This window comes from Eriocheir sinensis, chromosome 5 (genome assembly GCF_024679095.1).
Source record: "Eriocheir sinensis breed Jianghai 21 chromosome 5, ASM2467909v1, whole genome shotgun sequence".
NCBI classification, from domain to species: Eukaryota; Metazoa; Arthropoda; class Malacostraca; order Decapoda; family Varunidae; genus Eriocheir; species Eriocheir sinensis.
In genome coordinates, this window is record NC_066513.1 from 26,067,067 (window position 1) to 26,092,462 (window position 25,396).

The 25,396-nt window shown below is 41.5% G+C and overlaps 1 protein-coding gene across 3 annotated transcripts in view; it reads right to left on the reverse strand.

Moving 5' to 3' along the window:
* The window catches only part of LOC126985699 (carbonic anhydrase-related protein 10-like), a 148,618-nt gene that overhangs the window by 13,452 nt on the left and 109,770 nt on the right, over window positions 1–25,396 (reverse strand). For all 3 annotated transcript variants that reach the window (XM_050840874.1, XM_050840864.1, XM_050840855.1), the window contains 4 exons: window positions 21,631–21,726; window positions 20,219–20,285; window positions 13,112–13,263; window positions 9,786–9,911 (listed from right to left, as the gene is read on the reverse strand). In XM_050840874.1, the coding sequence (XP_050696831.1) occupies window positions 9,786–9,911; window positions 13,112–13,263; window positions 20,219–20,285; window positions 21,631–21,726 (441 nt within the window). The remainder of the gene's footprint in view (window positions 1–9,785; window positions 9,912–13,111; window positions 13,264–20,218; window positions 20,286–21,630; window positions 21,727–25,396) is intronic.

Consider the following 25,396-nt stretch of genomic DNA (forward strand, 5'->3'; position numbering starts at 1 on the left):
TCCCTCCCTCCCTTCCTTTCCTTATTAAACACCATCTCTCATATTTTCCCTCTCACTCCCTTCCCCCCATAACGCCATCCTTCACGCCGCAGCCCCCCACCCCAACCCTCCCAGGCCGCCCCGAGCACACCATTCCTCACACCTGTCTCATTCATTAGTGTTGGACAGGTAAGACTGCGCCGCCCTACCAATCAACGTAAAGGAAGCTGCCCGTGCGTTACCTGTACAGCAGCACGAACCATAGCTTTACCTGGCTATACTTAAGGATCAGGTAAGGGGAGGCGAGTCTGCCCTTCAATCAGAGTCTTCCCCTTACTCTCCTACGTACACCTGCATTTGCTAATTGAGCTGTCAGCTGCCACCTGTGCTGCCAAAGGGTACATACACCTGCTCTTTACCTGTGATGTGCGACCGTCTACCTACCTACCTACCCACCTACCTACCCACCTACCTACGTGTTTACCTGCTTACCTACCTGACTTTCTCCTTTGCTTCCTCCTCATTTTCTTTTCTCAAACTTTCTCTCACGTGTTTGCTTTGCTTTCCCTCATCTGCGTTCTCCTACTCGTTCTCTTTCCTCTCTTCCTCTCACTTCTCGTATCTTCCTCTTTCCCCGTTGCCTTCACCTCCATTTTATCCTTCTCCTTCTTTTTTAGCTCCCTTTTCCTCCTTGTTTTCCTTATATTTTTCTTCGTCTTCCTCGTTTTCCATATTCCTTTTCTTCCTCTCCCTACTCTTCTCTTACATGCCTTCTCCTCTTCTTCCTTTTCCTCCTCTTCTTCACCTTTCTTCCTCCTCTTCGTCGTCTCCGCGTTTTCTCTATTTCTTATCTTCCTCTCACTTTCCTCCTCGCACCTGTCCTAATTCTCCCCACGCTGAGTCACGGGCAGGTAAGCGATTTCATTATTTCCAGTGCGCCGCGATAAGGTTGTTGGTGTGTTTGCTGCTGTGTTCTTTGTGTTGTTATATTTGCTTCTGTGTTGTGTAGAGGTTGTTTTCTTAATATATTTATTTTTTACATTTCTCTGTGCTGGGGGGTATTGTTCATAATCTCTATAAACTCTGGAACTTGTGTGTTTGCTTCTGTTCATTTTGGTCTTGTTATATTTTGGTTTAATTTGTCGCATTCTTGTTCTTTAGTTGTTATTTTTTAGTGTTCATTTTAGTTCTCCGTGCTGGGAAGTGTTGGTCATACTTTCTATAACCTTTGGAACTGCTATGTTAAATTTCATTATGGGACTTTACCGCCATGTTAATATAGTTTTCAGATATGTTGTTTTTCTATGTTTATTCTTTTACGTTCGTTCCCCTTTGTTTATTAGTATGTGTTTACCTTATTGTTTTCAGTTATGCATTGTCTGTTTCTCAATTTTTCTTCTTTTCTTCTTTTACGTTCATTTCCTGTGTTCCTTAGTATGTGTTTATCATTTTTCAGTTGTATATCTTTCTATTTTTTTTGTTTTATCTTTTACGTTCCTTTCGTGTGTTTGGTAATGCGCTTATACTTTATCTTGTCAATTGTGTCTCTCTATTTCTCTGTTTCTATTTCCTATTTCCTATTTTTTCTTCTTTTACGTTCGTTTCGTGTGTTTGTTGTGCACTTGGGACGCGTCTGGGGAATATGCAGACGTCTTACTCCTCCTTCGCAGCCTCCACTCCATCTCCATTTCATCTCCCTCACTCACTCTTCCACCTCACTGGCCCGCCCATCTCACCTCATCCTCTCTTTACCCTCCTCTTCCACCTCCCCGTCTTCGCGATCCGGCTTCCATCTCCTTCCTCCTCCTCGTTCTCCTTCTCCTCCTCCTTCACATCTCTTCCGCCATGCTTGTTCCTGCACCTCATCTCCTCGTCCTCCTTCCTCATCTCCGCCCGACACTTCCTTACTTTAAAAATCTGCTCGAGTGTGCTTGCAGAGGCTCGAAGACTTGGTGGAGAGGATGACTGTGAGTGTGTGTGTGTGTGTGTGTGTGTGTGTGTGTGTGTGTGTGTGTGTGTGTGTGTGTGTGTGCGTGTACGCAAAGGAGACAGATGGTATGGCGTGGCTTGGAGTGGTTTGTTCAAGAATTCGAAGTGAAGGAAATAACGATATGGTGTAATGACGTCGGTTTTGTTTTGCATTTTCACTGCGTGTCTTGTTTTCCTCCTCCTCCTTTCTTCTTTTTCTTTGCTGTGATATTCCTCTAATTCATCTTCCTTTCTTTTTTTTTCTTCTATATCTTTGCACTGATATTCCTGTAATTCATCTTCCTTTCTTCTTTTTCTTCTTTTTTTTTCTTTGCTCTGATATTCCTCTGATTCATCTTCCTTTCTTCTTTTTCTGCTTCTTTTTCTTTGCTGTGATATTCCTCTAATTCATCTTCCTTTCTTCTTTTTCTTCTTCTTTTTCTTTGCTCTGATATTCCTCTGATTCATCTTCCTTTCTTCTTTTTCTGCTTCTTTTTCTTTGCTGTGATATTACTCTAAATAATTCATCTTCCTTTCTTCTTTTTCTTTACTGTGATATTCCTCTGATTCCTCTTCCTTTCCTCAACCCGTTTCTTCCTTGTTGTTTCCGTCTTCTACTTCTTCCTCCTCTTGCTCTTTTAGTTTCTCTTTCTTTGTTGTCCCTTTTTTTGTTGACGGACTTTTCTTCATCTGATTATTTTCCTTTTTTTTTCTTACTTTTCCTCCTCATTTCATCTCACATCATTTTCCTATTGGTCGCTGTCCAAGTTTTCCTCTTCCTCGCAATTCTCCTCCTCCTGTTGCTCCTTCACTTTCTTCTTTTCCTCCTCCTCCTCCTCCTCCCCCTCCTCCTCCTCCTCCAGGTTCACTTCTCTTTCAGGTTTTCCAATTCACCCAGCTCGTGTACCTACGCTTGAGATTCCTCCTCCTCCAACCTTTGTTTTGCCTATCCTTAACCTCTTTTTTCCTCCTCCTCCTCCTCCTCCTCCTCCTCCTACACCAACATCTTAGCTTCCTCGTTTTCTCTCCTCCTCCATTTTTCTCCACTTCTTTTATTCTCACTATTATATTCTTTATCCAGCTCGTCGTAGATTCCCTCATTCTCTTCCCCCATCTGCCTTTTACACCTCTTCTTTTATCCCTATTTTCCATTTTTAGCCACTCCTTTTATTCCTACCAGCAGCATCTAACTTCCTCCAACTATTATTATCCTCTCTACCTCCTTTTCAGCCTCCCCATCTACTTGTTTCTATCGTTTCTCCATCTTCTTTTCCCTTTTCTCCTTAAATACCAATCTCCAGCTCTCCATCTTTTCCTCTCCTCCCCACTTTCCTCCTCTCGTATTCCTCCTCTTTTCCGTTCTCTCTCCAAGGCGTCGAACTGCGAACACAGAAGCAACACGAAACCTAATTGCCACCATGCCCACCTGACGTCATCAACTTCAGGGTAACCAATAACCTACACGCTTGGGGAACTTTCTGCCAGACGCACGACAATGCAACCCTGTTCTATTACCCCGAATCTGAGTTACGTATAAAGAGAACTAGGAAGGCAGTGGAAGGGAGAGAGAGGGAGGGTGGGATTCGATCGAGGTGCAGGGTTTATGGCAAAACGATCAGCCAATCCCGTTCTCGCCTTTCCTGGTCTCGTTTCCGCTCGCTCGTAATCAAGTTCGCAGGTAACCAATCACGTGTGTACCTGTAGTTTTACCTGGCCGAGCTCCTCACAGCCCCAGCCAATGACGAGAGAGATTGACTGAAGTGGCCGTGTGCGTGTTATAGTGCGAGAGAGAGAGAGAGAGAGAGAGAGAGAGAGAGAGAGAGAGAGAGAGAGAGAGAGAGAGAGAAGGGATGAATAAGGAAAGGAAGGGTAGGAAGAAGGTGCATAAGGTATTAAATGGAAAGACAAAATAGACATAAAATAAAGAAGGAAAGGATAATAGAAGTGAAAGAAAGAAGAGAGAGAGAGAGAGAGAGAGAGAGAGAGAGAGAGGTTATATGCAGCCATGTATGGTCTAGATGGGATGGCTCTGTTGTGATATTACTGGGGCGAACAAGGCTACACCCATTACCCAAACGGAGAGGGCTAAGGGAGGAAAGGGGAGACACGCGGACAGACGGACAGACAAAGACAGACAGACAAACAGACACATTCAGGCTCAGGCAAGAAAGTATACACAAACACACAAACACCTGCACATCCAAAGCAAACAAGCGACACCCAAAACAAAATAAAAATAGTAAACAATGAAAAAAAATCGCACAGAAAACAAAAACTTCAATAATCACACCAAGAAAACAGGAAAACGGGGGAAACAAAACAGATTAAACAAACGAAATCCACAACAAAGCAAAATAGTAAGCTATTAAAGCGAAAACAATACTTAGAGGCAGCAAAGAAACTCCTTAAAGTACACAAAGAAATGAGAAAAAAAACAGGAAAATTGATCATAACGAAAGGCTTATACATTAACGCATACCCACACACAGACACAACCAGAAAGACAGACACGCTGAGACAGTGTGACAAAAACACAAAGAGACAGAGGCAGAGTGAGGAAGGAAAGACAGAACATCAGCCGTCTCACACCACACAGAGACTGAAACCAAGACAGAGAGAGACAGAGAGAGACACATGAGAGACAGAACATCCGTCTCCCAGCCAGTCATTCAATGAGAGGCGTGTCAAAGGAGGCATGATAGGCTTCCTACGTGAACTACTCCGAATGCCTCTTCTCCTTCAATGAGAGACAGATAGATAGACACACAGACAGATAGATAGAGGGAGAGAGAGAGAGTTAGGTACGATAGTCTTTCATTAAATCCCTCATCGGCTTAATAACTATCTAATAATCCTCTCAGGTCATCGTCTTAAGAATTACCTGTGGAGTTTGAAAGGAAAAAACACAGGTGGTCTTTGTTTACCTGTTTTAATTAGGGTCATAAAAGCGCTCTTCGGCCTCTTATTGTTTCCCTGCTTTTCTTTCATCCCGTCTTTTCTGCGAGCGAAGGAGGGGACAGAGAAGGAGGGGGATAATAAGCAAGTGAAAGAGGCGATGAGTGGAAGGATAAAGTGGAGATAAAGGATGTAGAAGAGGAAGGAGGAGGAGGAGTAGGCATAGGAGGAGGAGGAGGATGACAACATGGCGCTGGTGGTGATATTGGTAGAGGAGGAAAAAGAGGAGGAGGAAGAAGAGAGGGAGTTAAAGGAGAAGTAGGAGGAGGAAAATGAAATACAGGAGGGAGAGGAGGAGAATGAGGAGCCATAAGAGGAAGGAGAGGAAAAAGAGGGACAGGAAAGGAAGGTGGAGGAGCAGAACAAAGGATATAATAAGGATGAGAATGAAAGGGAAGAGGAAGAGAAGGAAATGTAGGAAAATGAGAAACAATATGAAAGGAGGAGGAAAAAGTGAAGAAGGAAGAAAAAGAAAATGAGTTGGAAGAGGAGTTTGAGGATGAAGAAAGAGAACGAGAAGAAGGATGAAGAGGAGAATGAGAAAGAGGAGGAGGAAGAGGCAAATAAGGAGGAATATGAGAAGGAGGAGGAGGAAAGGTATGTTGATTGGTTTATGTCGCTATCAGAAGAGGGAAGGACAGAGGAAGGGAAGGGAAGGGAAGAGCAGGGAAGGGAGGAAGGGAGACAGGAGAGCCATGTCGTTATCAGATATGCAACAAACACGTTCCTCTTATCAAAGCGATTCTAAATTAGTTTGAAAGCCGAGCAAAATAGCGTAAAATGTATAGAAGGAGTCAATTCCCTCGTGATTACAGTGTAGCTAAATGGTTAATAGTATCACTTAATAGCATGCAATCTTTTAATTAGCTTGGACGTGATACATAATTATATACCCATAAGTTAGGTCATCATATTTTTTTTGTTTTACTTTTTTTTCATCGGTATTTTTTTAGTTCTAAACAATTATCTAACTTTTTTTTTTGCCGTTTTCCTTTTTCTTCTCCATTAATTAATTTTGAGACACATAATATGCCCTGAAGTTAGATCAACATATTTTTTTTTGTTTTACTTTTTTTTCATCGGTATTTTTTTAGTTCTAAACAATTATCTAACTTTTTTTTTGCCGTTTCCCTTTTTTTTCTCCATTAATTAATTTTGACACACATAATATGCCCTTAAATCAGATCATCATATTTTTTTATCCTATGTTTTGCTTTCCATTAGTATTTTTTTCATATCCAGCCAATGCTCAATCTTCTTTTTGCAGTTTTCCTTTTTTTTCCCTTCCATTTTTCACTCTCCTCTTTGAGTGTCTCTGATTTTCATGATTAATTCGCTGTTTTTCGTCTACGAGTAAATACATGTCCCCTCCACGCTGTTTCTCTTACTTTTCTATTTGCCGCCAACTTGGTCTTCCTGTGGCTTTCGAATGCTTTTATACTTTTTTGAGTTCTTCTATCATCTGTGTCTGGTTTCCTGGTTTTATTCGATGTTTTCCTTATGCGAGTAAATACATATTCCCTCCACGCAGCTTCTCCTTCAATTCTATCACCCGCAGCTTTGTCTGCCTGTGGCTTTCGAATGTTTTATCGCCGTACGAAGGAGGAGGAAATGCTCGCCGCGTTTCCTCACCTGCGTTTTCTCCCGGTGTTCCCAGACGCAGCACCGCACCTGGGCATCGGCCGGACAGGTGTTTGGCAGGATTTATATGACCATTTTTCCTTATATAGAATGGCTTTACCGTGTGTGAGGGGGGGGGGGGGAGGGTGGATTGTGTGTTGGGGGTGGGGGAAAGGCTGTGTGTGTGGGAGGAGGGGGTTTGTGTAGGGGGGAGAGGATGGCGGTGTGTGGGGGGAAGGGGGATTATATATGTGTGTGTGTGTGTGTGTGTGTGTGTGTGTGTGTGTGTGTGTGTGTGTGTACGTTCGTAACCATTAGAAGCTTAATTTTCACATGAGTATTTCTGTCTGTTTATCTATTTTTATTTTTGTTCATTTCTAGTTATTCCAGCGTTCATGTTTTCATATTAATATTTTCTGCAGTACGATCAATGCGATATTAATAGACCTTTACCAGCAAAAAAATAAAACATAGTAACAGTAATGGTCAGTTGGCTGCGATTCGCTCTTTGTTAATTTATTGTTTCCTTTTCAATCGCTAAACCTTTTATGTCCGTTTCCTTTGTATCGCTCTCTTTTTATTTAGTCTCATACATCTAGTTTTATTTTTTTGTCTTTTTCTTTTATTTTGAATCGGTATTTTTTTTCATTCCAAGGCAATGCTCTTTTATTTTCGAGTTTTCTTTCTTTTTTTCTATTTTTTTCATTTTTTTGCGTGTGTCTGTTTCCTTTTATTTATGTTCTCCCTTTCTCTCCCTTTCTTGTCTCTCCCTAATTTACGTTCTTTCTCATACTCATTTCTCATCTTCCTCAAGTTACTTTCCTTCATCTCATGCACACACACGCTCCTTCCTCCTTCCTCATCTCTCTCTCTCCTCTCGGCTCCCTTCAAACGCCTCTCCTCCTCCTCCTCCTCCTCCTGCTCCTCCTTCTACACACACTCCTCTCTCCTCCTCATCTTTCTTCATAAAATACCTCCTTCCCTCACCTCCTCATACCTCACACACCTTCCTTCTTTACTCTTGTCTTTCCTCTTCCTCTTCCTCCCTGTTTTCCTCTTTGTTTTGATCTTTTTTCCTCTCCCTCTCCCTTTCTTTTCCTCATTTTAGTCTTTTTTTGCTTTTTCCCCACTCATTTTTTCCTTTTCACTTCCTGTTTACCTCTTGTCTTTCCTCTTCTTCCCTGTTTTCCTCTTTATTTTGTTCTTTTTTTCTCTCTAAGTATAAACGTTTATCTCCCTTTCTTTTCTTCATTACTGTCCTTTTTGTTCATATTCTTCCTTCTTTTCTTCTTTCTTTCATTTTCCTCCTTTTGTTTTTCTTCATTTTGCTCATTTTTTTTCTCTTCCTTTACTTCCCATTCTTTTCCTTATTTCTATCTTTTTTTTTTTTTTCCCTTTCTTCCACCCACATTTTCCTTTTCCTTCTTTTTCCTTTCTGGTCTTCCATTTTTCTCCTGTTTTCTTCTTCATTTGGGTCATTCATCTCTAATTCATGTTCTTTATTACTGTCCTTTTTGTGTCTCCTTTTACAAACTATACTTTGTTTACTCTCAAATATTTTCTTAGTCCTCTCTTTCCTCTCCTTTCCTTAACCCACCATTCCCTTCCATCGTTTCTTTTGTCTTCCTTTTTTCTCTCAAATACTTATTTAATCCTCTCTTGCTTTCCTTTCCTCTCCTCTCAGTTCAACATTTCCTTTCTTCCTTTCTTTTGTCTCTTTTCTCTCTCTCAAATACTTCCCTAATCCTCTCCTGCTTTCCTTTCCTTTCCTTTCAGTTCACCATTTCCTTCCTTCCTTTCTTTTGTCCTTCTTCTTCCTTCCTCTCCTCTCTTCTTTCCGTCCCTACGCCATGCCTCAACCTTTATGTTCCATCTTCTTTTACTCCATCTTCCTCTGTCATTCCTCGCTGTGTTCTCCCTTCTTCCCTTCCCTCTTCATACCCTCACCCTTTTTGTCCTCCCCCTTTTTGCAGTGTACTCTATCTCCGATCTTTCTTCACCATTTATTTTGACATTTCCCCTCTTCCCTCACCCTTCTTCTCTCCTTCCTTCCTCTCCTCCGTCTCTCCTTCCTTCCCTCTCCATACCCTCGCTTTTTTGTCATCCCTATTCCTTCCCCGTCTACTCCATCTCCTGTTTTTCTTTACCATTTATTCCCCGTCATTTCCCTTCTCCCCTTACCCTTTTGCCTTCGCCCTCCCTCCTTTTCCTCTTTCACTTCCTCTCTCACCGCTTCCCTCCCTTTCCCTACTTTCCTCCCTTCTTTCCTCCTTCTCTCTCTCTCTCTCCCTCCCTCCCTCGCAGCATCCCCTCCCAGCCTCCGTAATTCATTTGCATAAAAGTGGCGTTCACGTCCTTCATCCACCGAACCGTGTGTCTCCAGCACCCACGCACACGCACACACATGCACACACTCAACATGCTTACACACGCACATACTCGCCGCGCGCACACACACACACGCACACACACGCACACGCACAAACACATTCACACACTCGTAAGGATCATCATAGTGTCATTTCTAGCCATTCCCAGACACAACAATTACTACTACCGCCATCACCACCACCACCACCATCACCACCAGCATCTCCTTCCCCTCCCCCTCTCTCTTCAACGTCTCCGCCAGGTGTTACAGGTGTGACGAGTAGGTTGATTAAGATACATGTGACTCCTTCTTGATGCTTGTTATTTCACAGTTCATTATTTTCCCTGATTTCCCTATTTTTTTCTTTTTGGATTTTTTTTCACGAGTCAATTTTTTTCTTCTTGGGCTTAATTACGTCTTTGAGCTTGATTTTTTTCTTTCTTTCTTTGTGGCTTTTTTGTTGTTCCTTAATCTTGTCTTGGTGTTTTTTGTATGATGTATTTTCTTTACCTGTTTTGTTGTTTTGATATATTTTCTAATTCACTTTTTGTTTTGTTTTTCTGTTGTTTCTTCCTCCTTTCTTGGTTTCTTTTCTTAAATACATTTCCTTATGCTTTGTCGTCATACGCGTTATAGTTTTGTTCTGTTTAATTTAGCTTACATATAATTTCTACATGACTTTTAATTACATAAGTGCACCTTTCTCACGCACACTAACTCACTCACTCACTTTCTTTCTCTCTAACACACTCCCTCCCTCACTCACTCACCCCCTCAATGAATCACACACACTCTCACTCATTCACTCTCACACTGTTACTCATTCACTCACACACTTACACTTTCTCCTCCGCCCCGTCACACACTCAGTCTCACTCCTGGCAACACTTACAAGGGAGTAGGGAGGTATGTTGGTTCGGATGGCCCGCGTGTGAAGAGGCTGGAGTGGTCTGAAGTTGCCTGTCACGGGGAGGGTCTGGCCGTGGGTTCCTCGCCTCAGGGACTGCAGGTGCCACAGCTGAAAAGACACACCTGTAATTACCGCCCCGTGTACCTTTCGATCTCGCCTCCGTTACCTTGCTGTTGGACTCTAACTGGAACTTTTTCTGTGTCTTGTATTCTTTTTTCTGCCTTTGTTTTTCTTTTTCACTTTTTCTCAGTCCGATTTCACTCACTGGATGAAATTTACTTTTTAACAGTTGTATTTTTCTATCCCCTAAACGTGTCAGGTCTCCTTCAGTCACCCTTGAATTGTACTTTTACCTATTGTTTAATTTTTCGGTGTATATTTGGTTTGGTTTTCCTTCTCAGTATATATCTCGTGCTTGATTTATCCTAGCCTATCTTTATTTTCAATCCCCTAAGCGTGTCAATTCTGCTATAGTCACCCTTCAATTATACTCTTACTTTTTATTTAATTTCTCGGTGTCCACTTGTTTTGTTTTCCTTTTCAGTATAAATCTCCCCTCCATCAACCAGTAGTTCGTTTTTCTTTTCATTCTTGTTTTTCTTTATTCTTATTTCTACGTCTGAACGCCTGTCATGTTTAATTTTCGGTGTTCACTTGTTTTGTTTTCCTTCTCTGTATAAATCTCTTCTCCATCAACCAGTAGTTCGTTTTTCTCTTCTGTCTTGCTTTTCTTTATTCTTCTTTCTACGTCTGAACGCCTGTCGTGTCCGCTCAAAACCCGATTTGCTCCCCCCGACACTATTGTTTCGCTGCCTGTCGCCTCTACTCCGTTCACCTGCCAGTCAAGCTCACTCACCCAAAACTGCACCTCACAGCGACCTATTTTAACCACATCAATTTTTATACCGTATTTAATTCCCCTTCTAGAACCTCAAAACCATTTCCTTGGCCTTAAGTTCTCTGTTAGTCCTCTTTGTTAATTCTTCTCTCTGCTAATCCTTTTCTCTGTTAGTCATAAGTCTTTTGGTAATCCTTCTAAAACCTCAAACTTATTTCCTTTACCTTAAATTATCTGTTAGTCTTCTCTTTTAGTCCTTACTGTTCATCCTTTTCGCTGATAGTTATAAATCCTCTTCTAGTCCTTCTAAAACCTCAAACTTATTTCCTTTCCCATTAAACCTCTCAGTCCTCTCCCCTCCTTTCCACTTCCCACACACTCACACCTGCCATCACACTCATTAAACACCTGTCCAAGCTATAATTTCAGCACGCGGAGGTGATTCTCGGTTCCTCCTCGCCCCACGGAGTACTTTCCTTCATCCCTGACTGGCGTTTTATTTCCCTCGGGACGGACAATATACCTCATCCTTTGGGCAGCGTAATTTTCCTGCCGTCAGACTCGCGTGGCATTTCCAATCCTTTTTGACGAAGGGGAAGTGTGGAATACGGAGACCTGCTATCCTGTGAAGACCGGTTATCCTACGAAGACGAACTATCCTACGAAGATTTGTTATCCTACGAAGACCTGTTATCCTACGAAGACTTGTTATCCTATGAAGACTTGTTATCCTACGAAGACCTGCTATCCTATAAAAACCAGCTATCCTAAGACCTGCTATCCTATGAAGATCTGATATCCTTTGCCACCTCCTTTTCATTCCTCTGCCGTATATGGAAATTCTCTTTTGTTTTGTCTACATACTTGTTTCCTCTCATTTCGGGATTCCTTTCGACCAGTGTGTGTTTTATTTTCTGTCTTTTTGAGATGGGAAACGAATATCAGCTATCCTTCGCCACCGCCTTTTTATTCCGCTGCCGTATAAGGGTTTGTTTCGTTTGTCTTTATATACGTTTCCTCTCACTTTGGGATTGCTTTCGGTCAGTGTGTGCTTTATTCTCTGTCTTTCGTAAGTGGGAAAGGAAGACCTGCTATCCTTCGCCATCTTTTTCTCCCGCTGCCGTATAAGGAAGATTCTGCTTTGTTTGTTTCGTTTGTCTATAATCTCTATATATACCTTTCCTCTCACTTCAGGATTGCTTTCGGTCAGTGTGTGCTTTATTCTCTGTCCCTCTGAAATGGGACACGAAGACCTGCTATCCTTCGCCATAAGGAAGGTTCTGTTTTCTTTCGCCAACACACATACTTCTCTCCCTCTCATTTTCTGATTCTTTTCGTCCCGCGTCTCTCTGCTCTTGTTTTATTTTCTTGCTCCGAGGGAAATCATGTTGCCGGGCGTGTATCGTGAACCGGAAAAATGTTCTTCTCATTTTTTGTTTCGAATGGACGAGAAGGCTTAGGTACGCGGAGTGTTTCTCGTATTTTTGAGGCCTGGATGAGAATGGGTCCAGTACGTGTTTTTTTCTGTCTGTTTTTTCTCTCCTAAGTTTATCTTCCCTGTTTGTTTTCTTATGATGTTCTTATACCTAAATTCACATCCACAAGGTCTTCAGAAACGCAACCAATCGTTCATTACCATATATTTCACCCACTAATGAAACATATCTTCAATTACCTACTTCTAAATCTACTCCTAACAGAGTTCTACGCACCTTCAGCAGTGATTTTAACTTCAAGCATCGCATTTCAAACTTCAATTACTACTTCTAAATTTACTCTTACAGAATTCTACGCACTTTCAGCAATGATTTTAACTTCAAGCATCGCATTTTAAACTTCACTAATGTCCCAGCTTTCCGACATTGGGTTGATTTTTAGATATTTTAATCATCTGTAACCCTAAATTCACTTTCACACAATTCTACACACTCTCAGTTCTCATTTTAACTTTCAAGCTTCGTATTTCACATTTCACACTGGCCCAGCTCTTCGACACTTGACCTATACCTTTTCCAATCACTCGTTCTCGCTTCAAGTGTCACATTTTTAGATACTCCCCGAGCTTTCACCTCCGTCATGCATATTTAGATTCACCCTTGCATTCACCCCTTCACCCATTCACTATACCTTTTATCCATCTATTCTTCCTTTCATACTTGTTCCCTTACCTCTTACCTCTCACCCTTACCTCTTACCCTTCACCCATTACATTACTTTTTTACCTGGTCTTTTCACAACTATCCGAACACTCTTGCATGCACACCTTCACCTCTAATACTTTTATATCTACCTGTTCTCCCTGTCACACCTTTCCAAACACTCTTATCGCCAGTTTTTCTTCACCAAATTCACCTTTTATCCATACGTTCTTCCTTTCAAGCCTGTCCGATCATTCTTACAAACACCTCTTCACCTCTCCATCTATTACCCAGCCGTTCTTCATTTCACTCCTTTCCGAACACTCCCTCACCTGATCTGCCGTGATGTAGCCGGGCTTGTTCAGGATGACCCAGGTGACCGTCTCCTCGCACGGCGGCTCAGTGAGGGATCCTTCGTAGGTGAGGTACAGAGGCGAGGTGAACAGCTCTCGGATAGGGACAAAGGGGATCATCGTGGACTTTCCTGTTGGGTGAGATCAGAACGGACTAAGTGGTAATGGATTCCTCGTTTATAGGATTCGAGTTAATTTAGCTAAATGTTGTTCCATATGCATTTGTGTTGATAAAATGATGAAATGACTCTGAAATATGGAAATGGAATATAGCGTTGATCACCGTAAAGGGAATGAAAAGGAAATAAAGGATTGTCCGTAGGTTCTTGGGCTTTCATTATGCATTTGTGTGTTGATAAAGTGATGAATTGACTCTGAAATACTGAAATAAAATGGAGATGATTGCTGTTAGGGAAATGAAGGACAGTTAGGTTAGATTAGGTTAAAGGGATTGTTTGTAAGGTCTTCGAGACTCATTATGCATTTGCGAGATGTTGAAATGACTCTGAAACATTGAAATAATATAGATAAATGATGGATGTAAAGGAAATGAAGGGAAGTTAGGTTAGGTTACGTTAGGTTAGGGATTGTTCATAGATTTTAGGGTTTTCGTTTCATGGTTTTCCTTTTTCAAGTGAGATGATGAACGTAAAATGAACGATAATATATATATATATAGAATTCATAGTGTGCGACGATGAGTATAAGTGAATCATAAACCAGATTAAGAAGACTAAAAACGAGAGATAAACTAGAGATAGTAGGTAGTGTCTGGGCGTTCCTTTTGTGCTTCTTCGTGAGTCTTCAGGTCGAGTGAATATCAAATTGTTTTAGTTGAAAGCGAAAAGTTTATAATGTGCGACCGTTCTGGAGGTCACGACTCACGCTGCTGTTGTTGCTGTTGTTGTTGTTGTTGTTGTTGTTTGTCCTGTCAAAGACGATGACGGCGAATTGAATATGCTAATTAATCTAAACTTAATGACCTGTCTTGTCACTTTTCAACTTCCAATTACCTGTCGGGTGTCACAGGTTAATGAGCGGCAATGAAGAGAACGGTCCGCTCGTAATTAATGTTGCGTTGATGAAGGTTTAGCGTTTTTTTAGTGTTGATGTTTTGGTCGTCATCGCTGGTGGTGGTGGTTGATGGTGGTGGTAGTGGTTGATGGTGGTGATTATGGTGGTGTTAGTGGTGGTGGAATTGGTGTTGGTTGTGGTGTTCATGGAGATGGTATTGTTCTTCTTATTGTCCTTGTTTTTTTGTTGACTTAGTTGTTAGATGTGATGTATAACTGTTGTATTTTGGTGTTGCTGTTGTTGGTGGTGATGGTGATGGTGGTGATTTTGGTGGTGGTGTTAGTGGTAGTTTTATGTATGGAGATGGTGTTGTCCTTTTTATTTTCCTCATTTCTTGTTGATTTAGTTGTTAGCTGTGATGACATTCTTGTATTCCAACCATCTTCTCCTTCTGTCCTTCTTACCTTCCCTCTCCCTCCCATCTACCCTTTCTACCTGATTATTATTGCTAGTTTTTGCTCTTATCATTCCGAGGTTTAGACATGAACTCCCCAAACCACGTACGATTATAAAAGCTAATACCCGGTTTCTACGCAAAGGGGGCGGAGCTTCATTACGCGACATCTATGAACACGTCCTGGAAACGGGAGTCTTCAGTCTACAGTGGAATACAAAACAAGGGTGGGAAGGAGGCTTTGTGTCGTCGGGAACGGTGAAGTAGGTACGAGGATTCTTGGTTCCTGGAATACCCAAGTTGTGAGGGGCGGCGGCGCGGCATTCACGGGTTATGAGACGCAGAAATGGTACTCCGAGGTCTTAGGACGAGGAATACGAGGAAGCCCAGCAAGCCGCGTGACCCCCGAGGGAACCCGACGCGGAACAGAAAAAGATTTAACCAGCCTCGAACTCCACGTAAACAAAAGTATAGAAAATGCGAGGCTACACGACCACCGAAATTAAATTATGATAAGAGTCTGGCCTTTTACGTTTTTCTTTATTTTTCTGTCCGTATTATTATATTATTTTCGTCTTCAATGTATATGATTAGGGAAAGGAAGGATGATGGGGTGGCCTGAAGGTATGTTGAGCTTGTTTTAAAGATTATTATTTTTTATTCTTCATCTCATTACCTTACATGGCATTAAGACGTAAGATTAAGGGAAAGGGATGGAGTTTCATTTTAGACCCCGACAGCTCTTTCCCAAATTAAAATGGGGAAGAGAAATCACAAAGAGGGAGGGAGAGATATGAAGGCAGACCCACGCAGACAGACAGACAGACAAAGAGACACAGAAAAATAGACAAGAGAAATAGGAAGAACAACAAAGATAGACAGACAAGAAAATAAACAGAAGGACAGACAGGAAAACAGAGACGGACAGGAAAACAAAAAAAGACAGGACAATAAACAGAAAAAAACCCAGACAGGAATACAAACAGTAAAATACAGATAAAAGAAAAAAATAGACAGGAAAACACAGACCAAGACAAAAAACAGACAGACAGAAAAAAAAACAGACAAACAAACAGAGAAAAATCAGCACATACTTATATAAAAACTCGTAACCTTACCAAAACGTCACAGCATACAATATTCACATCCCAAATAAACACCAAAGAGGAAACGAATGAACGAATGAATGAATGAATGAATAAGAAGAAGCAGCATGATGAGGCAAGGTGGTGAAACAAAAAGAAACTAATACCCAGCCACACAGGATCATGGTCGGGGCGGGGGGACAGGATGGTCGGGGGTGGTCGGGAATGGTCGGGGTGCGTCTTCAAAGAGAGGCGAAAGTGCTCGAGCGGTTAGCAGCGTGTTTGTGTGTTTGTTCAGCGTCTCTGTGATGTCAAGATGTTTCCCTCCCACTCCCAGACCTTTCCTCCCTTCCTTCTCTCTCTCCTGCCTCCTTCGTTCCCTCCATCTCATCCTCCTCCAACCTATCCTTCTTATCTCATTCTCTCTTCCTCCTACTCTTTTAACTTCTTTCTTTCCTTCATTTTCTCCCACCAGCTCTTTCTACATTCATTTCTTCCTTTCATTATTTTAAGTTTTTATCTCCCTTTCTTCCTCTACCCCTCATGTTTTCTGCCTCCCGCTCTTCCTCCTATTCTTTCCACTTCCCTTTCTTCCCTGCCTTTCTATCTCATTCTCTCCCTTTCTACCTTCTTCTCTCTCTCTCTCTCACTCTTCCTACGTCCCTCTCTTCCTCCTATTAATTTTACCTACTTCTCTCTACTTTTCTTCCTATATACTTCGCTCCCTTCCACTTGTCATACCTCATTCTCTACCTCCCAGACTTCCTTCTTCCTCTCCCTCCCTCACTCCCTACCTCCTCCTCTCTCTCATACACTTCTCTCTCTCCTCTTCTTCCACCCGCGCAATCCTAACTCCCTTTCTCTTTCATTCCAGCATCTAGGCGCCGAAAGGGAGAAAGGTGAGGCGCCCAGCTGATATCTCCTCCTCAAGACTTTCCCGCACTCTTGTCTGAACTCTAAGGGAACGCCTCGCCCGGAGTCCACAACAGCGCTTGAAGGTAAATCCATCGTAGTCTTTGAGGAGGAGAAGGAGGAGCAGAAGGAGGAGGAGGAGGTGCAGATTTGTTGGAAAGAAGAGTATGAATAGTTAAGGAAAAGCTGATGGAGGTAATGGAGGAGAAAGGCCAGAGAGAGAGAGAGAGAGAGAGAGAGAGAGAGAGAGAGAGAGAGAGAGAGAGAGAGAGAGAGAACAAGACCCCTTTAGAGAACAATTAACATTTCACGTAACGAAAGCTTCAGTCTACGACTTACAATATCCCTTTTTCAAGCACGGTAAACTGAAGACAATTAAACGAACACTAAAACGAATCAAATACACTAAAAGAAGACCCCGTTTGAGAAGAGAAAGAGGAAGAGGAAGAGGAGAGGAGAAGAGAAGAGCAGGAAGAGAGGTGTGTCGTGTGGGGGTCATCCAATCTCTCTTCTACGTTAAGGTTTTTCTAGTTGAGGAGGGAGAGAGTTAAAATTTGTGTAGAGGAGACTGGTGAAGAGCCGCGTCTCGTGATAGAGCGTTGCAGAAAGACAAACTGGTGAAGGAAAGGAGAGAAAAGTACATGTAATTAATTTCCAATGGGAGTCTCTCTCTCTCTCTCTCTCTCTCTCTCTCTCTCTCTCTCTCTCTCTCTCTCTCTCTCTCTCTCTCTCTCTCTTTCAGTTTCGCTCTTTTTTTCTCTAGTTCTCTCTCATTTTGTAAATTTATCCTCCTCTTTCTCTCGTGTTTTTCTTTCTCTTTCTTTTAATCTTTTTCTTTTCCCTTTCTCATTTTCTCATTTTCTTTCTTCTTTTTTTCTCTCTATTTCTTTGTCTATTTTCACGCTCTCTCTCTCTCTCTCTCTCTCTCTCTCTCTCTCTCTCTCTCTCTCTCTCTCTCTCTCTCTCTCTCTCTCTCTCTCTCTCTCTCTCTGTTTCAATTACGGTTTCCTGTCCTCTCTTTTTTTCCTTGATCTTTCTTTCCTCTTCTGATCTTTTTTTTCTTTCTTTTCTGAATTTCTTTTGCGCCTCCCGTTCGCTTCTGCTGTATTTTTCTTTTTTTTTCTGTATTTTATTCCTTTTTTGAATGCGTTTTCCGGTTCAGTGATTTTGGCTTTTATCTGAGTTTCATTTTTTATTCATTTTTTTTCCACTTCTTTCCTTATTTGGCTTTTGACTTTCTTTTGTTTTGTTTTCTGTTTTCCTTTTACTCTCTCTTTATCTCTCTTTTCACTTCCGTATTCCTCGTCCTTTTTCCTCTCCTTTTTCTCATGGTTTATTTTACTGTTTATCTTTCTATCTAACTTTTCTTTTCCTATCTTCTCCTATTCTGGCGTTTATTATGTCGTCTTGTCTAACTCCTTTCGTACTTCCCCTATTTTCCTTTCCTTGCTCACCCTTTTTCATCATCTCCTCTTACTCCCTTCTTCCTCGTTCTCTCTCTATTCTCGTCTTCTCCTCTTTTCCCTAATCATCCTCTTTCATCATCTTCCCTTCCTACTTTCTCGTTTCTCTCCTCTATTCTCTCCTTCCCTCGCCTTCTCCTCTCTTCCTTTCATTACACCCTTCTCTCATTTCTTAACCTCTCCCCTTTCTCTTTATTCATCACAGCTAATTTATCTCCTCCCCTTCCTTCTTTCTGACCTCTCCTGCTTTCTCTTTTCTTTCTCTCTTCATGCGTTCTGCTCTTCAATTTCGTCTTCCATATTGCTTGGCGCCTTAATTTCTTCACCCTCTCATTTTCGTTCATTCCCTCCTTTCGTTATCTGTTGTTTTTGCTTATTCACCATCTTTGCTCCTTCTTACTTGTCTATTTCACCTTCCTCTTCATTACTATATCTATCTATCTTTACATGTCTGTTTGTCTGTTTCTTTTTCTCGATTTCGTCAACTCTATCCTTTCCTATCTTCTTTATTCTTCCTTCTCTCCTTCCTTTTTCTTCCTTCCTTCCTTCATTCATTAATTAATGCATTCATTTAGCTTCTTTACCTCCTTCTCCCTCCTTCCATCTCTCTCTTCCTTTTTTCCTTCCTTCACCCCTCCTTCTCCTTTCCTCCTCTCTCCGCCCATTACCTCCATTCCTCCTTTCTTCCCTTCTCCTTAAGTCTTTTTTTCGTCTCTTCAGCGGCGCGGCTTTTCATTGGCTGTTTCGCTCCTCACTGTTAAGCGAGTAAAATGGAGATGATTGGCCTAGAATTTATCTTACGAAAGGAGAGAAAAAAAGTGAAATAGTAGTCGTAAGAGAGTCACGTTCAAGAGAGAGAGAGAGAGAGAGAGAGAGAGAGAGAGAGAGAGAGAGAAGAGGCGTTGATCAAAAGATGAAGCGCGTCACTAAATACAGATTAAGAGAGAGAAAGTAAGAGGAATGGAAAGCAAAATAGTGAAAAGCGAGGCTGCATGGCGCGGGCTGAAAGGGCAGGAGCAAAGAGGAAAGAGGAAAGAGGAAGAGGAGGAGAGGTGAAAGAGTGCATGGGAGGAGGAGGTGGAAGGAAGTGAAAAGGAATGAACAGAGGTGAAAAGGAGCTGAAAAGGAGCTGAAAAGGTTTGAAAAGAGGTGAAGAAGGTCAGTAAAGGGTGTGAACAGGAGCTGAAAAGGTGTGACAAGGAGCTGAAAAGGGGGTGAAAAAGGTGTGGAAATCTGTGAAAAGAAGCGAAAAGGGGTGAAAAGAGGTGGAAAAGGTGTTAAAAGTGTTGAAAAAGGTGTGAAAAGGGTATGAAAAGGGGTGACAATGGTGTGAAGAGGTGAACAGGTCTAAAAAGGTATGAAGATGTGTGAAAAGGGGGTGAAAAGGTGTTTAAAGGGGGTGAAACGGATGAAAAAGGAGGTGAAAAGGGGAGGGAAAAGGGATGAAGCTGGACTGCATGGCGCGAGATGAAAAGGCAAGAACGGAAAGGAAGGACAGGAGGTGACGGGATGGGGTGAAGGGGTGAGGAGGAAGGGGGTGAAAAGGGGTGAATACAGATGACCCGGACTACTGATGGATGACGGGAAGCAACGAGGAATTAAGAGGATCAAAGGAAGAGAGAAAATATACAAATGTGGCGAGATACAGATGAGGGAAAGGGAGGATAGATAACCTGCTAAAGATGATAATGAAAGAGATATATACCATTGTGAGCGTTTTCATTGTGGTAGTAGTAGTAGTAGTAGTAGTAGTAGTTGTAGTAGAAATAGTAGTAGTAATTTTAATAAGAATATAAATAGTAATAGTTATGGTAATTTCAGTAGCAGTAAGAGTGTTAGTAACAGTAGTAGTAGTAGTGGTATTTTTATTATTAGTATTAGTATTATTAGTGGTAGTAGTAGTAGGAGTAGTAGTAGTTAAAGTAGTAGTATAGTAGAAGTAGTTGTAGAAAAGTTGCAGTCGAATATGTACAGAATAGGTGAAAATATAATTAACAGGTGAGAAAGCCTAAAATTTATAACAGGTGAATAAAAGGTTGATATGAAAAGGGACAGGTAAAGGTAAATAAAAGGGAAAAAAGGACAGGTGAACAAAAGGTCGGAAGGTACAGGTGAAGGTGAATAAAAGGTCGAAATAGAAAAGAACATGCGAACTTACCTCGATGTGGAACCATGTGAATGTGGTCCATCCAAATCTTCAACACGGGGTTGGGTCGCCAGCCCACCTGGGAGGGAGAGAAAGATACAGGTAGCGAGGAGTCTGGTTTCGCTTTGTCAAAAAAAGGTATATTCTGTATCCCTGAGATTTGCCTTCACCCTCCCTCCTTCCCTCGCTTCCTCATACCGGTCTTATCTTCTTCCTCCTCCTTTCCTTCCTCCACTCCTTTGCATATTCTCTCTTTATCTCATTCCTTCATTCCTTCCTTCATCTCCTCCTCTTCCTCTCGTATCTTCATTTTTTTCTTCTTATCGCCTTTTCACATATTTCCTCTCTTTCTCTTGTTAATCCTTCCTTTCCTTATTTCCTTCTCTTCCCCTTTCTTCTCTCTCTCTCTAGTCGTCTCCTTTATTTTATCTGCATCTCGTTTTTCTATTTCCTTTTCCTTTCTCTATCTTGCTATTTTTCATCTTTCATTTCCTATTCCTCTTTCGTTTCTTTTTCACCTCCCTCTTCTCTTCTCCATCTTCCCTCCTCTCACTTCTTCATCCTTTCCTCTCTTTCCCTTCCTCTCTTTACTCCAAACCTCTTTTTCCTCCTTCGTATCCTCTTACTTTCCTCCTCTCCTCCTTTCTCCCTCTTCCTCCATCTCTAGGCTTTGTGAGCCCTTCCATTGGGACTCAGATAAATATATAGTTGGATAGACAGCTTGAAAGGCAAATATATGGAACGGTGACTTCATGAATACGAACACAAATAGATAAATGGAAATGTGGGCGGGAAAGATACGGTAGTGGAGAGGAAGGGAGGGGTGGAAGGGAAGGAACGAATGGTTGAACTTGTGAGAGAGGGAAAGAAAAGTGACGGGGAGAGAGGAGGAGCATCGGAAACTATATACATTGGTTCATGCATATATGTAACGATGAACGCTGAGCACTTATAGCCACCCCCTCCGCTCTAGCTAATTTATCTTCAGTGTTTGTTAGAATGAATAGAGGGAGAGCAGTAGCGTGTATTAGCAGGAAGTTGTTTTTTTTACATCAGAGGACACGGCTCAAGGGCAATAAAAAGAGTACATTTTTTTTTTTTACAACAGAGGACACAGCTCGAGGGCAAAGGCAAGGGCAAGGGCAGTTGTTTGATATGTGCTATTATTGCAAGGAGACTTAGTGGGTGTAGGAAAACAGTTCCAATAGGTAAAAGGAGATATTAAAGAAAGGAGAGAGAGAATAAACGAATGGAAGAGGAAATTGAAATCGAGGGAAATGAGAGAAATATCGAAAGGGAAGTAGGAAATAAAGAGGTACAATATAAATTCACGAAGTAGCACAAACAGTCTAACTCAATGTAGTGGTATGTGCTGTTTAGCTCCGGCAGGTAAACTAACAGAGTGTTGGACAGGTGTGGCTTACCTTCAGGAGGACAGCCACGCCCAGGATTCCGTTGGGCTTGTCGAGGGCATGGGTGAAGTTGGCGTAGAGGTCGCTGTTGTAGAGGTAAAGTTGAATCTGTTAGGGAAGAGGAGATATCTGTCACTCCTTGATGTTATGTAGACGATGTGACGTAAACATTCTTAAACATTTCTCCCCCCAAAGACACACATTTGACAAGGCTTTCGTAGGCGTTGTGAACATTTCCGGTGTTAGTTTTATGGCCCTGGTGGTTGTTTGACAAAGCCTCTGTACCATGAGCGTGAAAAAGCACTCATGAGAACCCGATTAATCTCCTATCGACCTTTGTAAATAGTTCAGGTGAGAGGCGGAAGCGTCTGAGAATTCCTATCATGATATACGTGTTCCTTGTTCCTAGTTTGCGGTTGTCGTTAGTCAAAGCATTATCATGAGCCAAAGAGGACCAGACATTATGATATTTTCTTTGGTATTTCTTGTTTACATTGTTTTTACTCCTGACCTTGACCTCTCTGTTGGCCACTCTTCTGAACTCCTTTTTTTTATATGGGCAGCGATTAGAGGGCCTCTATTTCTCATTGTTATTATTTATTTGCCCTCTAGCTTCTTCCTTTACTGTAAAAAAAAAAAAATTGCTCACTCCCGTCCTCCGAAGTCGTATTTTATCAATCTATACTTTTGCTCTTTTCTGCACTCGGTTCTATTTTTTTCTCGCTTTAGTGATTATTTATTTTTTCAATTCTTTTTTTCACTTCTATTGCCTTCGTTGCTATGAGACTGATTAGTGTTTTTGCTACTGTTTCTTTTTTTTTAACACTGGATGCCTCTACTCTTTATTGTCCCCCGAACTCTAATTTTATATCATTGCAATTTTTTCCTCTTTACTTTATTCCGTTTCATTAATTTTCTTTCTCCCATGATTTCGAAGTCTTCCCTTTTCACGTTATTATTGGTTATTATCTTTATTGTCATCCGAACTCTAATTTTATATCATTGCAATTTTTTCCTCTTTACTTCATTCCGTTTCACAAATTTTCTTTCTCCCATGATTTCGAAGTCTTCCCTTTTCACGTTAACATTCGATTTCCTTTCGTCTCTTTCCTGCGTTCCTATTCCTCACTTTCCTCTCATTTATCATTCATGTGTTACGCTCCCTTGGTATTCCCTCTTCGCCATCCTCCACCATCCTCATCACAAGCTTCCTCCTACTCGTTCTCCTCCCTCTCCTCCATATCACACTCAAGATCAAGTCGTAGTAAAATAATGGACGAAAAGCAGAAGAAAAGAATGAGAAAACTCGCTGCTTACCGCTACTACAAAAAGGAGAAAGTTGACAAAAAGAGTATGGAAAGGAAAGATGAAACCATGTATGGATCTTGAACACACTCCCCTTGTACCCTCATCCATCTACTTTGCACCCCCACCATCACCGTCATCATCTTCAGCTTCCGTCGTCGTATATTTCCGCCGCCGACATAACTGAATTGCTGCTTCACTCTTAACTTTTGGTGTTCCTCCCTCCCCCTTGCATTAATTTATTTCGCCGCCTCTCTTTCTCTTCGTCTCCATTACCCTCCTTCCCCCCTTGGCAGCTCGCGTCAGTTGTAAGCCAGTCCATCAATTGGCCCGCCCCTTCCCTGCCCACCCCGAGAGAGAGTGTGTGTATGTGTGCATATGTGTGTGAAAGGGAGAGAGAGAGGGAGGGAAAGGAAGTAGGAGAGAAACACCCAGCATTCACGTTCATACTGACAGTCACACACAGATAGATAGATAGATAGAAATAAAAAGAAAATAGTGAATAGCGGGAGGGAGACCCAATATCCTCGCACACATTGACAGACAAACAGACAGGTAGATAGACAGAGAGAGAAAGAAAAGTGTAAATAGGTTTCCCATACGGATATATAAGCTTTTTCTAGTAATTCAAGTGTTTAAAGCATACGTGACCCTCAGTGTTTGTTTTTGATAATGCTGAACACTTGGAGAACTTGGAAGAACGGAAAAAATAACAGGTAGGCGAACAAAAGCATTGAAACACATCACAACCACGCCTTCATAATCTTGCAGTGTTGTGGTGCTGAGTTGCATTTTGAGTTACATTTTTATTTGAGTTACATTCTGAGTATAACCTTCAGTTGATTTACATTTTGAGTTGAGTTTTAAGTTATATTTCTAAAGGATTTTCGAGTAATATGTTTCTCTTAACGCATTTCAGTCCTACCTTTCACATTAAACCACATTCATAAAGAGATTGTGCGTATAATGAGAGAGAGAGAGAGAGAGAGAGAGAGAGAGAGAGAGAGAGATAATCCGTTTGGCCGACATAATATCGGGTAATTAGGGTCGGATAATCCCAGCTCACGATAAGCAGGTGTTTTATGCAGTCCAGGTGTGTTTAGGGACAGCCGTGTACTCTCAGGTAGCTTGAGAGAGAGAGAGAGAGAGAGAGAGAGAGAGAGAAAGTAAAAGTGAGAGAGAAATAGAAATAGAAAATGAAAGGGAAAAAGTAAATTGGAAAGAGGATGAGAGAGAGAGAAATTGAAAGAGAAAGTGAAAGAAATAGAAATAGAAAGTGAAAATGAAAAATTTAAAGGGAAAGAGGATGAGAGAGAGAGAGAGAGAGAGAGAGAGAGAGAGAGAGAGAGAGAGAAAGAAAGATAGAAAGTTAAAAAGAGTCAAATATTAAGCTTTTATTAGTCGTATTATCGTTTAGAAATAGTCAGTAAAATGCAATACGTCGAATAGATACAGCAGATAATCTAAGTAAAAGCGAAATAATGATGATGAATCGCATTATAGGAGAGGAAACAGGAGAGGAAAGAAACGAAGGGACAAAGAATATGTAGCAAAAATAAAACATGGTATGATGCGCGTTACGGAGAAGGAAATATAAGAGAAGAAAAAAACGAAGAAACGGAAGTAGGTCCCAGCAAAGAATATGTGGCAAAAGTAAGCCATGCCATGATGCGCACTATAGAGGAGGTAAAACAAGAGAAACAAAATACAACAGCGAAACTACAGTAGGTCACAAACACGTAATGCGATCCCTTAAGTAGGACGATGGCGCCTCCAAAGTTACCTGCCTTCACACCTGGGAGAGGCAGGTAATTAGGAAGGGTAGGGCGCCCGTCTACCTGTATAAAGGGGGAAAGTATGGGCGGAAGAGGATATCGGGTTTTAAGAATAGGACGAAAACAAGAAAACTAAGGAAAGTACGCAACGTAATACCACAAAGAAAACAGGTGGTCCAAAAAATATTTATAAAGGAAAAACAGAAGAATGTCGGAATTTTGTCAGAAAAGTTTTAAAAAAGGAAGTGAAAACAGGAAAGAATATTGGAATCGTGTCGGAGAAGTATAAAACAGAAAGGAAAACAGAAAAAAAATATATTAGAGCCTCGTTAGAAAAGTATAAAAAAGAAAGGAAAAGCAAATGAAAATATTGGAGTCTTGTCAGAAAAAGGAGAAAAAAAAACAGCAAAAGGCTTCGTGCTGCTATAACAAAGAACACAGATGTCGGAAATGGATGAAAAATGATTATAGAACAGAAAAGAAATACTGGACTTTCTTTACACTGCTTCGTTAAGGCAAGAACGCAAGGCAGTACTCACGAGGGTAGCTCCATAAGGTAAGGGGGAGTAAAATATATAGCAGTAGGGCGAGAGAGTAACGTGTAGGCAGTTCGTAAAGAGGGAGATGTGGGGGGCAGCTGCAAGAGGCTGTATCGTCAGTTTTAATAAAGAAATACGGTCGGTCACGCCCTCCCTCTT